Source organism: Neomonachus schauinslandi, chromosome 11 (genome assembly GCF_002201575.2).
Source record: "Neomonachus schauinslandi chromosome 11, ASM220157v2, whole genome shotgun sequence".
NCBI classification, from domain to species: domain Eukaryota; kingdom Metazoa; phylum Chordata; class Mammalia; order Carnivora; family Phocidae; genus Neomonachus; species Neomonachus schauinslandi.
In genome coordinates, this window is record NC_058413.1 from 96,362,626 (window position 1) to 96,379,863 (window position 17,238).

Consider the following 17,238-nt stretch of genomic DNA (forward strand, 5'->3'; position numbering starts at 1 on the left):
GAGATCGGCCACCAATTTCGCAAATCAGATTAACTGTGTGAATACATGAATAAATGAATAAAACCTACTCTGTCAGTTCCCCAAGAAGGACAGACCCTTGGAAAGAAAAAAAAGAATCTGGACCCACTTGATTTGAGTATATTACTTATTCTAACAAATGGCCAAGAATGAAAGATTTCTCCATTCGGGAGCCCACCAGAGTAGCAATATTTTAATGTTTACTGTGTTAAATTCCTTGTTCAACGCAAGGAGGGGCAGGTTCCGTTAATAACAGCTAGAAAAACCTCACTTACTGAATGAGGGAGGTCACTCCAGCATTTGGTCTGCTTTAATTTTGGAAAACGATTAGTTCTCTGTAATTCTCTCTGCAATGTTAGCCGTACCTGTAGACACCAACTGCCTCCTTAGAAGTCTTTTTTAAGTGCCGGAAACGCATGGGCATTGGCAGATCCATACTAGTTGCCCTCCTACAGAGATAAGGCATATTATTAATGAATTCTCTCCAGGAAGTAATCAGTTTTGAGTCTTGGATTGAAGGTTTCTAGAGAATATGACCACATTATTCCCTTTGTTCAATGCCAAGCATGATAACAAGTGTCTTGTAAAATGAGGCCTATAATATACCCAGTCCTTTCTGACCATGGTAACTGTGGTGGTACTGGTATGTCCCAAGCGGACAGAGTTTACTTTGGTTAAAAAAAATAAAATATACATCTTACAGTTACCTGAATTTCTCCTCTCCTCTGCCCAACAGCTAGGGCTACTTTAATACAGACTACAGTTCAGTCTTAAACGTGATCCGGGCAATTCTGATCCAAGCAAAACCACACAGTGCCCTGAACAGCCAGAGTAGAGGGAAGCAAAGAGTGCTCCTGAAGACCCCCTCCACTCCAGACTTACCGAGCTGACTTCAGCTGTACCTCCTCCTCTTCCTCATCATTGGGGTTGTACTCAGGAGGCTGCCGGTGTTTGGAAGCCAGGAAGTTAAACATGTCAAATGCTGACTTCCTGGAGCCAAAAGATTAAAACACACTTTAACAGAAATGCTTTGAACAGAAGCAGTGAAGGACAGCTTTGACACTGGAAATCTCAAAGGTGACGTGGGGAAAATGACTGTATCATCAGATAATAAAATTGGGACCCAAAGCTGCTTAGGAAAGAGAATGGAACTTGCCTCAGGTGAACTTCAGCCCTGGCTGAGCCATGAGGGTTCAGGGGCGGTTCGTTGGCTTCCTCTGGTTTGTGGAAACGGAATTTGTAATTCCTACAGTGCTTGGCACCAGAGAGCTGCTCAATCAGGAACACGACTGCATCATGAAGAATCCCCAGCATCCTCAAACCGTTAACACCTGTGGACAGAAGGCACCAGGGAAGCGAGGGTGCAGCCAACAGGAAAGTGCCTGGTACTAAAGAAAGGCCTGAGCGAGAGAAGAACTCTGCCAGAGGCTGCTCACGATGAACGACATTGAACACTAGTCAAGAATTAGCATTAGCAAACCATTAAGATGACAGAGATGCAGGTCTATCAATACGGAAAATGTTCATGGTAGATTGAAAAAAAAAAAAAACATGTCACCAAACTATTTTCTATGTTCTGTATGTACACAGATAGGCTATATGTATTATTTCATTTCATGGTCACAATGCCCACATGAGGCAGGAATTACCAGCTTCATTTTCAGGTCAGTCAACCTAGGCTCAGAGAATTTTTTTTTTTTTTTTTTAAGATTTTATTTATTTATTTGAGAGAGAGAATGAGAGAGAGCATATGAGAGGGGTTAGGGTCAGAGGGAGAAGCAGACTCTCCGCCAAGCAGGGAGCCCGATGCGGGACTCGATCCAGGGACTCCAGGATCATGACCCGAGCCGAAGGCAGTCGCTCAACCAACTGAGCCACCCAGGCGCCCTAGGCTCAGAGAATTTGAATACCACACCCAAGGTCACACAACTGGTGTGACAAGGTTTGAAGCTTGGGCTATGGAGCTCCAACCATGATCGCATTTTCGTTTATAGGTTAATGGGGTATCTGGGCTCTGTAACTTCATACTCACATGGGTACCTTACTAAAATTTAAAAGAATGATTAGTAATAACCCCCTAACACAGAACTCTCTTTTGTATTGTTATACTGAATGTCTGGAATAATACACTCGATAGATGCTTTGTTTTACTCAGTCTCATGCCATTAATGAGCATTTCTGATTTCTTTTTATTTTATAAAAATAAATGTATGTAAGTTGCTGGCATAGATGGGGAAAGGCTCTCTGAAATGACTGGTTTCTTTCACTAAAGGGATGGGGCATCCCAACAACTGCCACCCGGCTTTGACACGAGAAATAGCAATGTTTGGGGCGCCTGGCTGGTTCAGTCGGTACAGCATGTGATTCTTTTTTAATTTTCTTCATCTTTTTTTTAAAGATTTAATTTATTTATTTGAGAGAGTGCATGAGCAAGGGGGAAAGGGAAGAGGCTGAGGGAGAGGCAGGCTCCCCACTGAGCAGGGAGCCTGATGTGGGGCTCGATCCCAGGACCCTGAGATCATGACCTGAGCTGAAAGCAGACGCTTCACCAACTGAGCCACCCAGGCACCCCTGTCAGGTTCATTTTTTAAAAAATTTTTTATTTGAGTATAGGTGACACAACAAGTTCATTATTTAATTAATCCTCACCACAAATTTTTGAGGTCACAGTTACATTCCTTTTTAGATTAAGGAGATTGAGACTCAGAGAAGTCAATTAGCTTGCACTCAATGTAATATTGATCGCAAAGGGGCAGAAATGTAGTTTGTACTGTTTTTTTCTGCCTCCAGAGCTCATGGTTTCTTACCACCATTCCATGTGGCAGTAAAGGACATGGATAAATCAAAGGAATTTCTGTACTGTTGGCAAAAACAAGGCGGGGGGGGGCGGCTACTCAGTGTGAGGCCGAGAACACATAGTTTAGGACACTGGCTTACCCCAGGGGCAGGATTTTACACATATTATCAATAATCAGTTCAAAGTGACTACTGGCAGAGGCCATGTACAACTATCCTTTCTTGGGGTGCCTGAATGGCTCAGTTGGTTAAGCGTCCGACTCTTGATGTCGGCTTAGGTCATGATCTCAGGGTCGTGGTATCGAGCCCCACATCCAGCTCCATTCTCAGCGTGAAGTCCTCTTGGGATTCTCTCTCCCTCTCCCTCTACCCCTCCCTTCTCTCGTGTACTCTCTCTCTCTGTCACATAAATAAATAAAATATTTTTTAAAAAACAGGGACGGGGGCGCCTGGGTGGCTCAGTTGGTTAAGCGACTGCCTTCAGCTCAGGTCATGATCCTGGAGTCCCGGGATCGAGTCCCACATCGGGCTCCCTGCTCGGCGGGGAGTCTGCTTCTCCCTCTGACCCTCCCCCCTCTCATGCTCTCTCTCTCTATCTCATTCTCTCTCTCAAATAAATAAATAAAATCTTTAAAAAAAAAAAAAAAAAACAGGGACGCCTGGGTGGCTCAGTCCGTTAAGCATCTGCCTTTGGCTCAGGTCATGATCCCAGGGACCCGGGACTGAGCCCCGCATCAGGCTCTCTGCTCAGTGGGGAGTCTGCTTCTCCCCCTGCTTGAACTCTTTCTCTCTGTCAAATAAATAAATACAATCTTAAAAAACAAAAAAACAAAAACTAAATTATACTTTCTTGCCTCCTAAATATTTCCTTCACCAATCTAAAAAAAAAAAAAAAGATACTATCCAAAGTTAAAAGGCAGCCCACAGAATGGGGAAAAACATTTGCAAATCATCTCTCTGATTAATATCCAGAATATATAGAGAGAACGCCTAAAACTCAACCATAACAACAACAAAGCCTGATTAAGAAACAAGCAAAGGCCTTGAATAGACATTTTTCCAAAAACGATCTACAAATGACCAGTGAGCACATGCAAAGATGCTCAATGTCATGAATCATTAGGGAAATGTAAATTGAAACTATAATGAGATACCGTCTCATACCCATTTGGAGGGCTTCTATCAAAAAAGCAGGGGATGTGGAGACATTGGAACCCTTGGGCACTGCTAGTGGGGATGTAAAATGGTACAGCCACTGTGGAAACAGTATGGCAATTCCTCAAAAAATTAGAGATGGAATTACTATTTTAAAAAAAAAAGGAATTACTGCATGATCAAGCAATTCCACTTCTGGGTATCTGCCCCCCAGAAATGGAAAGTAGGGTCTTGAAGAGATATCTGTACACTCACATTCACACAGGAGAATTATTCACAATAGCTAAAATGTGGAAGCAACCCAAGTACCCACTGATGGATCGATCAATAAGCAAACTGTGGCATATAAAAACAATGGGATATTATTCAGCCTTAAAAAGGAAGGAAATTTTGCAATATGCTACAACATGGATGAACCTCGAAGACATTATGCTAAGTGAGATGAGCCAATCCCACTTACATAATTCCACTTACATGAGGTACTGAAAGTAATCAAAATCGTAAAGACAGAAAGAATAACGGTAGTTGCCAGGGTCTGGAGAGAATGGGGAATTTCAGTTTTACAAGAGAAAAAATGAGTTATGGGATGGATGGATGGTTGCTCAGCAATGTGAATGCATTTAACACCCCTGAACTGTACACTTAAAAATGGTTAGGATGGTAAATTTTATGTTATATATATATTTTACCTCAATAAAGAAATTCATCGGCTTAGAAAAAAAAGAAAAGAATAAAGTCCCAATGCAATATTACAGCAGATAGGAAGCCTGAAAGCATTATGCTAAAGAATCCAGTCACAAAAGGCCATACATCGTATGATTCCATATAAATCCCTAGAGACAGAAAGTTGTTTAATGGTGGCCAGGCACTGGAGCTGAGGAATGACTGCTAATGAGTATGGGGTTTCTTGGAGCGATGATGAAAATGTTCTGGAATTATACAATAGTGATGGTTGCACAACTCTGTCAGTAGACTAAAAACCACTGAACTATATATTTCAAATGGGTTAACTGTATAAGAATTATATCTCAATGAAGTTGTGAAAAATTATTTTAAAAAAAGGTTGATGCTTTTGTAGAATCAACTCTATAGCTTTAGACCAGAATACTCTGAGACAGGAGTAAAATCACCCCTTGTGGTCGTTACCTGCAAACGAGAGCTGCTTTAGGCGGGCATTTGACCGAGCTTCCTGGACTTTATCTGTCAGTGACTTCCAGGCATCTGTGAGGAAATAAAATATTCCATCAATTATCTCTAACACCAGTGGCAAGCAAAAGCATTGAGCTTAGAATCCTTACAGGGTGAAAACACTCTGCTAAAATGGCTTTTTGTTGTTTTCTTAGTTTCGATGAGTTCCGTGCATAAGAAAGCAGCCGAGAAGGTGCATTATCCAACAGTTAGACAGGAGGCTCACGCCTTCTGAAAATGACCCCTGAATCCCCAAAGCATTCACATCCTTTGATGGTAGTCTGGGTCCCAAACCTGAATGCTGGATATCACTTCTACTCCCTATGCTTCTAAACAAAACAATACTAGCGTTAACGATTTAACCCAGACTACGGGGAGACCTTAAACCTCTGTTCTGTAAAACTAAGGGGGTGTGACTAGAAAACCTCTACAATCCCTTCCAGCTCCAACTTAAGATTCTAGGATCTCCTACTGTCTGTTGGGCTCATTACCACCACTTCACACTCAGTGTGTTGTACGTGGAACTCATACACTCAATGTAGTCTTTCTGTTCTCCTTATGTATCTTTTTTTTTTTAGTGATCCAGGCCTGAATCTTCAGAGTCACAATGGACTCCTCTCTCTACTCTCCATATTCAAGCAGTCCTGAAGAGTGTCTGTTCTTTCCTGCTGGGAACGGGCTTTATTACCTGACATCTCTGCTGTAGCGATGACCTCATTAGTGAACTCTTGACACCTCATGTCTCCAATTTAGTCCACCTTAAAGGGAGCTACCCCGTTAAGCTTCTTGAAATTCTGCTTTTATTCCATGTCCCCAGATTTTCAAAGGCCTCATGGTTTGGCACTGAAGGCCCTTCCAAAACCAGTGCCCAAACCACCTTCGCAGTTTTCTCTCTCACTAGTACCTGACTGGGATTTCAACATCCTCTCCCCACCTGAGGGCACTCTAAACCCACCACGTGCAATCCTAACTTTGCTGATGTCCCTTTTTAGAAAGCCTTTCTCATTCCTCTTTTCCTAACCCAAATGCTATCATCTCCTTTAACGGACTCTTCTATTCTACCATTCTTCCTGGGTTCGACAACCCTAACTCAGCCCCAGGGATCTTTCCTTCAAATTCCTTTATTACTCACTGCCTAGATAACATTCACTAGTCCTTCAGTAGCTAATGAACACCTATATGCTTGGGATACAAAGAGGAGCGAGAAAATAAAATGCCAGCCTTTCCAGGAAGTTCCCTGTTGAGTAAGACGTAAAAAAGTAAACAGACTTTATAAAAACAAAATTTAAGCTATAAGAAAAGCATTTAAGATTCTAAAAGGAGCAGAAAGGAGGGAATGGGAGTGCTTATCTGCCTCAGAAGGTCAGGGAAGACTTTCCAGGCTGAACCCTGAAGGACAAGGTAGAGTTCACCAGATAAGCCAGGGTAAAAGAACATTCTGGGCAGAGGGAAGAATTGGGTGAAGGCACGGGGTGAGAGAGAATGGCATCTGAGGTACACAAAGAAGTGGTAGAAAACACGACTGGAGAGAGAAGACGTCTCACGTGCTCTGCTACGTTATGGACTATTACTCCAATAACACCAACTTCTTAAGGACGAGTTAGACGGATAATGGTGTCAAGTATCTTCCGTAGCACCAAGCACACGAACTGCCCACATCAACAGTACTAACACAAGTCAGTGTGGAGCTGGCTGAGACAGAGCTTGCACTGGTGAGCCAACCACATTTTTTTTTTTTTTTTTTTAAGTGATCTCTACACTGAATGTGGGGCTTGAGCTCATGACCCTGAGACCCAGAGTCAGAAGCGCTACCGACTGAGCCAGCTGGGCACCTCATTTAATCCACTCACCTTCAATACTTTCTGCACAGATCTGGAAGCCATCATCACTTGAAATTTCAAAAACAAGTCCTTTCTTGGGCTTTTTTTCAGCAATGCTTTCTTTCCTCTTCTGTTCTTGCTGGAGCCAAAGCATCAGTGGAGAGCTGAAATTACTTTCTTCTTCTTCCACTGTTTTAGGTTCTACGACGGAGAAAATAGATAGGGGCCAAACTGAGCACTGATACATTATCTTCAAGCCTACCAACATTCCACAGTTGGTAGGATTACTCCCATTTACAGATAACAAAACCAAGACTCAAAGATGTGGAGCAACTTGCCCTGGGTCATAGCTGGAAAGTGACTAAAACTAGGTTTGTTTGTTTTGTTTTACCTGAAGTCATGCTGTCTCTGTGGTAGTTTCTGGTATGAGAATTTGATAGTTTTTCAGTAAGCAATTGCCCTCAATAAGGTCAAAGCTAAAAAATAATAATGATTAATATGAATGAAGCACTATACACGAGGCACTCTTCTAGGAACTTCCTGTAGATTAATTCAGATAAACCTCACAATGACCTAGGGAGGTGTTATTATTATGTACACTTCAAAGGTGAGAAACCTGAGACAGAGAGATGGTAAGTAACTAGCCCAAGTTCACATAATTAGTAAGTGGTAAGCTGAGACTTCAACCCATTTGGCTCCAGAGTCTGCCACCACCTTGCTCTGCATTCTGACAGAAAGAGGTGCCTCTGTCCTCTTGAGGAATGAGCCACCAACAGAATGTGATTACAGCGCAAATGTTATGCCTGAGCATTTTCTCTATCTTCCTCTCTTCTGGGAAGTTCCTTCGATGGAAATGGGCAAACCTTATATCCAGATCTCTCTAATCTTGAAGTGGCCAGTTGTTAATGATCAAATTCAGTAGTACAGATGGAAAGTGCTATGGAGATACATCTGCGGCTGTGACCAGATACATGGTTTTCTTCAGCGACAACTAAGGGATGGGGTCAGGTAACCACTAGCTATGAAGACCACACTGTTGTTAAAGCAAGTAGAGCAGAACAATGGACAGATGTCCCAGACTCTATAGTGGAAGGGCACCGGACCAGGGAATAGATGCCCTGGTTAGTCTACACCTTTGGCCAATCACTTAACTTCTTCGGAGCTTAAACTTTTTAATTTAGAAAATTTGTAGATAATGCAGGCAATTTTTATAGTACTTTTGACTTCGAAGTTCTAATTCTAACCTGTTACCCACCCACATACCTGTACTTTCTTGCTCATTTGCTGGATTTTGTGTTGCCTGAATCTCAGGAAGAACTTGCCTAAATGAGAAGAAAACCCAGTGTGAGACGTAACAACAGCTACTCTTCAAAGATAAAAACTGTCTACGCCGGCCATACCACTGTATCAATTACATAAAACTACTAGAAATGGACCACAGGATGTCTTGTATATAACCTGTTGGATAAACACCACCACACTACTGTATGGTACGTAACATAAAACTCTCTTTTATGAGATTCTTTCCTAAATATTGACATTAAGCTTGGGCTTTTGGAGTTTGTAGATTATGTCCTTGAAATTTTTCTCATACCCTCGGTATTAGAAAAAAATGAAAGGACACTTGTTAGAAGCAGTTTTGGAGTTACTTAAGTAAATTAACCGATTTAACTAAAAACAAAAGCAAGCTGCAGGAGCCAGTAAACCACAACCAATTTTCATTTTTGAAAATTAAATATATCTTGGCAACAACCCAAATGCATATCAATAAGGGGCTGTTTAAATAAGTAAAAAAAAAAAAAATCAAGTACAGAACAGTAATGATAGCATTATTCATTTTATGTAAAAAGGGTATATATATATTCATATACACACTGTGTGTATCTGTATTTGTATAGAAACGTGTAAATGGATGAAAACACATTATTAGTGATGGTTATTACTAGGGAACAGAAGGGAGGAGGGTAGGCAGGACGAACATGGAACCACTTATCTATTATTTAAGTAATTACGCATTAAAAAAATTGTAAGTATGTATTACTTCCATTAAAAAAAAAAACTTTGGTACCAAGAACAATACAAATGAGGAAGAACTATTTTTTAAATGAGGTGGACAAAACGGAGGGCTTAACCTTAGACAAACGATCTTCGTATTTACCCTGTGGGCTGCCCACACTCCTTTGACTGTTCCACATTAGCTGTGTCCTGCTGCTCAGCCTCTGCTCCTGGAGTCCTGGAACAGAATCATTGGATCTTTTCAAGAAAAACCATCAGTAAATACGTACTGAATGTGGAGGTCAGTCTAAAGAAATGACTCTATCAGGATCTGATAAAATTTATGAGCTGGGAAAACTAATCTGTGCTTCTAACAAGTTAGCCAGTGGTTACCTTGAAGGCATTCTAAGAGAAGGCACAAGGAGCCTTCTGGAACACTAGGAATGTTTTATATCTTGATCAGAATGGTGGCTACATGGGTGCATACATATGTAAAATTTCACCTGTGTACTCAATGCACGTTACACCCCATGCTTTCAAAAAGGACTTCATGAGGATCTACAACAGGTGGCTTTGCCCACCAGACAGGAATAATCATCATCCCTCAGTATCCTAAGACTCAGCAAAAAAATCCCAAAACAACAACAACAACAAAACCCAAAAGCAACAAACCCAAGAGCAAACAGCAGCATTATTTTAAATCAGAGCAAAGGGGGACCTGGGTGGCTCAGTCAGTTAAGGGTCCGACTCTTGATTTCGGCTCAGGTTATGATCAAGGGTTCTGAGACTGAGCACCGCATTGGGCTCCGCTCTGGGCATGGAGCCTGCTTGGGATTCTCTCTCTCCCTCTGCCCGTCCCCACCCTCCATAAAAAACAACAAAAACCCCCCACAACCCCTCCTCCCCAAAAAACCCCAAAGACAGGGGCGCCTGGGTGGCTCAGTTGTTAAGCATCTGCCTTCGGCTCAGGTCATGATCCCAGGGTCCTGGGATCGAGCCCCACACCTGGCTCCCTGCTCAGCGGGAAGCCTGCTTCTCTCTCTCTCTCACTCTCCCTGCTTATGTTCCCTCTCTCACTGTGTCTCTTTCTGTCAAATAAATAAATAAAATCTTAAAAAAAAAAAAAAACAAAGACAAAGCGTAATTAGAGATGTGGTTCTATCCAAGAGACAAACTGCCCACGGATGGCACTAAATTTTGCTCTATAAATCACCACTGTGAGGGGGGAAAAAAAAAAAAGTCAAAACCCAGAACAGCCCCGAGTAATGCAACGTGGAGAGAAGAGTGTCCTTCCCAGGAAAACCGCCACTTCAACAGCCTCTCACCCAGAGCAAAAACAATCCCACCTACCCAGAGTAGCTAATATTTCGATCTCTCACCCTGTGACTGAGGTCAGGGATGTCGTGCTGGCTTCTTGGTCTGGAATGTGTGCTTCAGAAGAACTGGTCCGCAAATGGGAAACTTTGTGCTTCTTGCCATTCCCTTTGTCCAAAGGCAGCTGAAACCGTTTGATTTTTGGTTTGGGTTTAGTGGGAGCCGGCACCGCGGGGCTTGCTGAGGGCTGTCCAGAGGATGGAGAGCCCCCGGGAGAGGCCGGGCTGGCTTGCATAGCTGAGGATAAAGCCTTATTCTGCTCTAGCCCCATGCTATTAGGAGCATCTCCTGTCTGGGTGAAGTTGGATCCCTGGGTCCCTGCAGCAGAATCAAGTTCACGCTGGGATGGGAGAATCCCAGTTTTGCTGGCAAGGAGCTGGTTCACGCGCTGAAGCTGATAGTGTTCTTCCGCGTCCCCAGAAGGAGAGGCGGCTGCGACGCCCGCAGTCTGAGCAGAGGGGAGCACGCAGATGCTAGACGCCGCTGCCCCCAGTTGTGGAAACATTCCCGCGCTGGGCGGTAGAGCCACGGGCTGGTCCTGCATCCCCAGGCTCTGCTGGCTAGCTTTGATTAAAAGGTTGCTGATTGAGCCAATATCCGGGGCACTGAGCAACCTGGGGTTGGTTAACGCAACATGTCCCGGAACGGACGTGCCACTTGCAGGGGCGGTTGTGGTCTGCATGGACACCACATTCAAGACGGAGGCACCGGACGCCAGGCCGGACCCAGGCCCCGCGGTGAGGTGGCCAGTATCCTGGCTTACGGTGGACGCGCCCGCCGCCGCGGACGCTGTACCGCCCACACTCTGGGGTAACAGGGGTGCCTGTTCAAAATACATGATGCCAGATTTAGACCTTTTTATGATGTTGGGGACAGTTCGGTGAGATGACGTATTAAGTGACCCCAGATCTAACAGATTGGGATGGTTTGGCAGCTGGGAGGGTGTGAAGTTAATCAGGGTCATGTTAGAGACCACATCGGAAGGGGCAATGGTTGAAGGGGTGCTAGAGGGAGCGAGTTTTTTATTCTTTCGGGTCTGTAGACGAGATATGGGTCTTTTCTTGAGTGCAGAGGGTGCAGTGGCTACTGTGGTACTGAGGTCTGTCCTCTGGCTGGCTTCTGAAACCAAAAGTTGGGGATCTGGAGGAGGCTGAACCCCAATAAGTAGGCCTGAAGGAGGACTGCTGATGTTAGGTGGGAAACTACTTTGAGCAGCTGCAGGGAAGGAATGTAAGTGCTGGTGATGAGGCATGGGGAGCAATCCTTTGCTAGCAGGAGGGAACAGAGATGGAGACGTTGGCAAGCTTGGATTTAGTCCCGTGGCTAGGGTGAGACCACTTCCCATGGGCCCCAATACTGAAGTATTTGTCTCCATCACATTGGGTGTAGAACTAACAGAAGAGGTCAATTGGATTTTTTGGGTCACTCCATTTGGAAGAGTTTGGAGAACATAAAGTGGCTGCATGTTCTGGTTAACCACAATGAGTTTCTCAGTGGCTGGTTTCAGGTGGGGTGGAGTGGTCTGGACAGCTGCATTAGAAATCTGAGATGGGCCAGGACTCTCAGTAGAATTGGGCACATATTTCTGGTTCTGGATAGGAACAGTAGGGGAAACAGGTACCTGCAGGCCGGGGGTGCTACTGTTTCTAGTTAAATCCTGATTGTTGCCATGCCCTTGCTCCACCGAACCACAAGGAGGGCTGGAGATGTGGTCTGCGTCCATGTGTCCTTGAATAAAATGATCTGGAGTCATGTGGCCTTCGGGGGTGGGATCCACTCCTGGACTCAGCAGTGCCGAGTCGCCTTCAGAGGAGGCCACAGACTTCTCGGTGATGGTCACTCTCTTCTCTCCTGAGTCAGAGATTACAGCCAGTCTACTGGCATTCTGGCTAGGGACGGTGGGACTCCGTGTGGTCAGGACAGACAGGTCGGACGGTAGCTCCAGAGGCAGCTCAAACTGCTCCTCTGCCGAGATAGAGGAGGAGACGCTACTGTCCACGGGTTCCGCCGTCGGCAACTGCTGAGAAAAGACCTCGAAAAGACCCATGTCCTTTTCCCGATTACTGTCGAGACCCAAACCTTCACCCAGATTCAGGAGTTCCGACGAAGAGGACTCCGGGCTCTCGCCCAAAGCCTGCATGGAAGGAGTATTCTTCAGTACAAAGTCCATAATGTCCGAGGGCAGGATATTCCCACAGTCGTCACTGTTGTTGTTATCCGAGTCCGACTTGAGGAGCTCGGTATTGTAGGTGTCCAGGAGGTTCTTGTCCGACGGGGTGCTCGTGTGGACCCGGCGGCTGGACTCCAATGAGCTGAGCTGCGCCTCCAAGGAGTCCTGTCCCTGTGTTTTCACTCTGCTTACGGAGTGGCAGTTATCCATCTTTGGCTCGTTTTTGTGGCCAACGGAACTCTTAATGACATGTTCTTTCTCCCCGGCATCTTCAGGTCGCTCGATCTTTAAGTTCTCCGTTCCGTTTTCTTTCCCGTTTCTTTTTGGAATCTGGCTGCTCTTCCTCGTGGAGGCGGTGACGCTAGTATCGCTCTCCGTGCCATCATCGACACCATCCAGCTGTGAGATTTTGGGAAGGTCACACTGCTCCTCCTCCCGAAATAAATTATGGGATGCCAGCCGCTCGTCTCCGCCTGAGGAAATCACTGTTCTGGTGAAATTATAATAGTACAGGTCATCTTCATCGGAGGTGCTCAGGTCGTCGGCCCCATCCACCTGTCCTTCAGCTGATCTCTTGCCCCGTTTCTTGCCTGTGGAGCTGCTGTAGAATGGAATGTCTTCTTCGCCGTAGGATCTCACTCCGTAGAGCGGGGTGAGCCCGAAGAACATGTTTGAGCGCGCCCGGGCACTACGACGGGGATATCTCCTCTTGAAAGAGCCATCCTCCTGAGGTTTGGGACCATCTGGAAGCATTAGGTTTCTGTCCTGTACCGGAAGATTCTGATAGTTGTTACTCTGAGGATCCTGGGATGAGGTATCATTGGGGCTTGGCTGGGCCACCGGACCATCTCCTGGACTTTCAGAGGCTGCAACTGGTTCTGTGGGAGGAGATGCGGACTCTATTTGCAAAGGGGAAACGGGGCTACCTTCTTTCAGGGGATTCTTGGACTGGCCCTCACTTTCCATTTTGAGGGGTGTCAGTGTTACTTTGACCGTGCGTTTCCGGGGTGTCTGTAATTCCTTGGCAGATCCTTCTACTTGCATGGATGGAGCTTTGGGGACTCCCGGAATAGAGAGGACTTTGTCTCCAATCTTATCAGAAGAAACATTATTACATGGTCGTTGCCCCATAAACTCAGGAGTCAAAACCTCGTCCACAAACTCCGGCTTTAGGTTTCCTTCCTCACCAGTTGACACCTGACCAGGTTCCAAAAAAGATTTACTGGAATGTTTTTCTTTGAAAGTTTCTTTACAAGACTTTTTCCCTTTCTGTCTCCGGTCTCTGGAACTAGATCCCACGTGTTCATTGATGATGGATGATCTGTTGCTCACTCCAGATAGCTTCAAGGTTCTGACTCCCGCGTCTTCATCGGGAGGGGGGTTTACCGATTGGTTAGAATCTGTGTGTTGGTCCCGATCATTCCTCTGCCCTCTCAGATGGAGTGGGGGGAAGGAGAGGGCCTCTTTAGAAGAAAACGGCCCTGAAGAGAGTTCAGCGAAAGTACCGATCTTGCTAGCATTTAATTCTCCAGGTGTTGTGTTATGAACCTGAGCAGCCAGTTTGGGAATGCCAGGATAAGCCACGGTATGTGCAGACCCCTCCGAACTCTTGGAACTTGGCACTTTGGTCTTCTCTCCCTTCAAAGAGGAGCCCTTGGATGCCAAGTCTGAAGCGCTGGAATGCTTCATTTCGGAAGAGGAAGACCCATCCAAGTGGCTGGTTTTAGTGCCCATAGTAACCACTGTCCTTTGCAAATTTGAAGAGGTGGAAGTGTTTTGCCCTAAATTAGTATTTGAATTCAGTGGTCCTAAGACATGATCAACTGCTTTGGCACTTGACTCCAGATCTGTGGCAGTCCCGATGGTAGAGACTGAGGAAACACTATTCCTGGAGTAAGTACCCCCAGTTCTCATTGGAGACATGATCCGGAGTTTAGACCGCTGGGGTGACAAGGAAGAAGTGCTGTGACGCCGGGAGCCAATGCTTCGGAGTCCAGAGGAGAGTAAAGGGTCACCCACCGTGACTATTTCATGAGTGGTTGGGGTAGGACTTCCTGAACAAGAGAGAAAAAGTAATAAAGTCTATTACAGAGAGAACGAATGTGTGGTGGCCATTGCTTTCAATGACTTGGCAGTGGCTTATAACTGAAAACTGCAAATCAAGACTCAATGAGCAAAAGCCACTAAGATAGAGTGGCCTGAAAGAATCACGAGCTCATCTCTCAGCTGACCTTTTTGGGTCAAGTTAGTCAATGAGGTAGGTCCTTTACCTGCAGAAGGCAACGGCCGACAGCCAGGGGATCTCTGTGTTGGAGAATAACTTGGTGTGCGAATCCTAGGGACCTTTGAGATGACGTGATAAAAACAGGAGCCAGAGGTTTGCAAATGAGGTCGGTCTGGTGAGGGAGGACTTACAATTTCAGCTGTGTTTTGACTTTCTTTAGATGCAATTTCTGTGGTAGGGAAGAAAAACTCTTACTTTTAAAAAAGGTCCAATTAAAATATCAAACAAATGAACCAACACAAAGCAAGCTATTAGGTAAAGATCAAAATAGAAACAAATGAGACCTCCCAGAGAGACGACTTTCCCCACCTTCAATCACAGTACTCCCCCAATCTAATTCGAGTCCCATCTTGATTACAGACTCACCTGCAAAAGATGTGGGACTGTGAGCGATGGTCCTATTTTCATCGTGCTCGACAGTGCGGTTGATATCCGGCTCTACAACTGGAGGACGGCATTCTACGATCTTGCACGTATACACACAGCGCTTGCGAGCATCCGTGGTGCTCCAGTAAACCCTGGAACACCTGGGGAACAGATCCACACAAATCCCCATGAGTGAGAGTACAGAAGTGGAAACGAACATTTGTCAAAGCGTCTTCTCATCCTAGCTTCCCTGCTCTCCTTGATTTACAGAATTTAGCTTGACTTCACGGATTCTTATTATAGATCCCCCTGGCTAGGGTGTTCCAGGCTTTTTGAAGTTCTTGGTTTTTCCTAGCCTCTCAGAAAATAGCATCAAATCTTTTTTTATTGTAGTGTAAGCAGGAGACAAAAATAGTAAAATATCCTAAAATGCAGAGAAAGGAAAATACTAACATCTACTACAAGAAATAGTTATTGGCCTTCAGGAAGGGACGCCTGTCCCCCCCCAAGGTGTACACAGTGAGGAAAAGAGCAAACCTGAAGTGTCCCCTGTGGGAGAAAAGCCCCATTAAGACAAGGGAAGTGTAACTGCTTCAAATCTGCTGGATGCTGATGGAGCCTGGCTTATACAAAGAGCTGCCAGCTAAATGTACAGACTGTTGCCAGAATTGGAATGCAGAATAAACTGGAGTACAGACAGCAAAATGAGACTCCAAAATGGGAGAGACCGAAAGGGAGTTTTAAATTTATACTGTCAGCATGCTAGAAGTTTAAGCCATTTGCTTCACATAGGAAAGAGGATAAATGTTCACTGGACAATATGATTATTATTGTGGGGGTTTATATTTTTAGATTGAGGACAGGGGCATGAGGTGTTTGATCCACTACAATAATCTGGACTTTTGAATGCAGATAGATGGAACTCAGAGGAATCTTAAGAGACTGACCTTGCGTTTTTTTGTTTGTTTTGTTTTGTTTTGTTTTTTAATTTAGGTTTTATTTGGAAATGATTCTGAAAGTATGCCAATAATACTTTCCTTCTGTAACTGGATTTAGTGGACATAAAAGGATACTTCAGTCCTAATCTACAAAAAGTAGCAACAAAAGTAGTTAATTTTCGGTAGCAATTAAAAGCAGCTAACAAGTATGGCTCTCCATTCAAAGACCTGCTCATTGCTCAGGGTGCTCAAGCTGTGGGGGCTGGAGTCTTAGCTCTAAAGAGCTACTTACTGATATCCAATAGGAAAAAGCTTATCTTCACAGTCGGAGAGATCATTCAGAATTCCTAAGCAGTCAATTGTCATGGAGCCTGACCAAGGAAAGAAGAACTGATTAGAGAAGGTAGGGAGAAGGCTCACTTTATACCCAAAGACCAGCAAGTCCCCCAGCGATACATTGAGCCTTCCCCCACAATAGAAGCCCATGTCATACCAATCATCATGTGGATATTTTCTGGTTCCAAGCCGTTGAGAAACTTTCTTCTCAAGCTGATTCCTTCAAAGTCCACAAACACTCTTCTAAAAACTTCAAATCCATTCTCAGGAACCACCTGAAACGAAAACCCGGCTGTTAACAACAGGCTGTCCCTTTACACATTGTACGCATGATACTGACTCTCTCGGAGGTCAAGTACAGAGCTTATCTCAGAATCACCCTGCTGTTTCACAGGAGGACCGCTGTGTTTCTAAGAAGGTGATTCTAGGAACACACAGTAGGAAGGTAAAACAAAGCTTACCATCTTGCTGTTTCAGCCTATCTTCCCTGTAGTCCTATAGAATTCGGAAAAGCAACGGAAGCTCTCACCTCGCCTTTGATCAGATCCCGATGGCGTTGGCAATACACTTTCTTATCATCCAGAAAGACACAGTTCTTGGCGCGAGAACACATGAAGTGATAGTTGCTGGTGCAGGAGGTAAGGCAGCAGCCCACAGTGGCTCCTGGCTTTTGGCAGAACTCACATCTCTAACCATCCAGAGAGAACAGAGGCCTAAGTCAGACTTTCAGATGTTTTAAGCCATTTTTCTTCTCTACAGAATTACCCCATTCTGGGTTTCCTACAAGGCCTTTTTTTA

The 17,238-nt window shown here is 44.8% G+C and overlaps 1 protein-coding gene across 2 annotated transcripts in view; it reads right to left on the minus strand.

The window, feature by feature from the left end:
• KMT2A (lysine methyltransferase 2A) overlaps positions 1-17,238 on the minus strand; it is a 77,270-nt gene that overhangs the window by 5,476 nt on the left and 54,556 nt on the right. For both annotated transcript variants that reach the window (XM_021696557.2, XM_044919757.1), the window contains exons 22-34: positions 16,970-17,128; positions 16,598-16,715; positions 16,397-16,475; positions 15,167-15,327; positions 14,787-14,969; positions 10,352-14,570; positions 9,136-9,210; positions 8,241-8,299; positions 7,008-7,178; positions 5,116-5,190; positions 1,171-1,349; positions 901-1,004; positions 384-467 (exon numbers count right to left, since the gene is read on the minus strand). In XM_021696557.2, the coding sequence (XP_021552232.1) occupies positions 384-467; positions 901-1,004; positions 1,171-1,349; positions 5,116-5,190; positions 7,008-7,178; positions 8,241-8,299; positions 9,136-9,210; positions 10,352-14,570; positions 14,787-14,969; positions 15,167-15,327; positions 16,397-16,475; positions 16,598-16,715; positions 16,970-17,128 (5,666 nt within the window). The remainder of the gene's footprint in view (positions 1-383; positions 468-900; positions 1,005-1,170; positions 1,350-5,115; positions 5,191-7,007; positions 7,179-8,240; positions 8,300-9,135; positions 9,211-10,351; positions 14,571-14,786; positions 14,970-15,166; positions 15,328-16,396; positions 16,476-16,597; positions 16,716-16,969; positions 17,129-17,238) is intronic.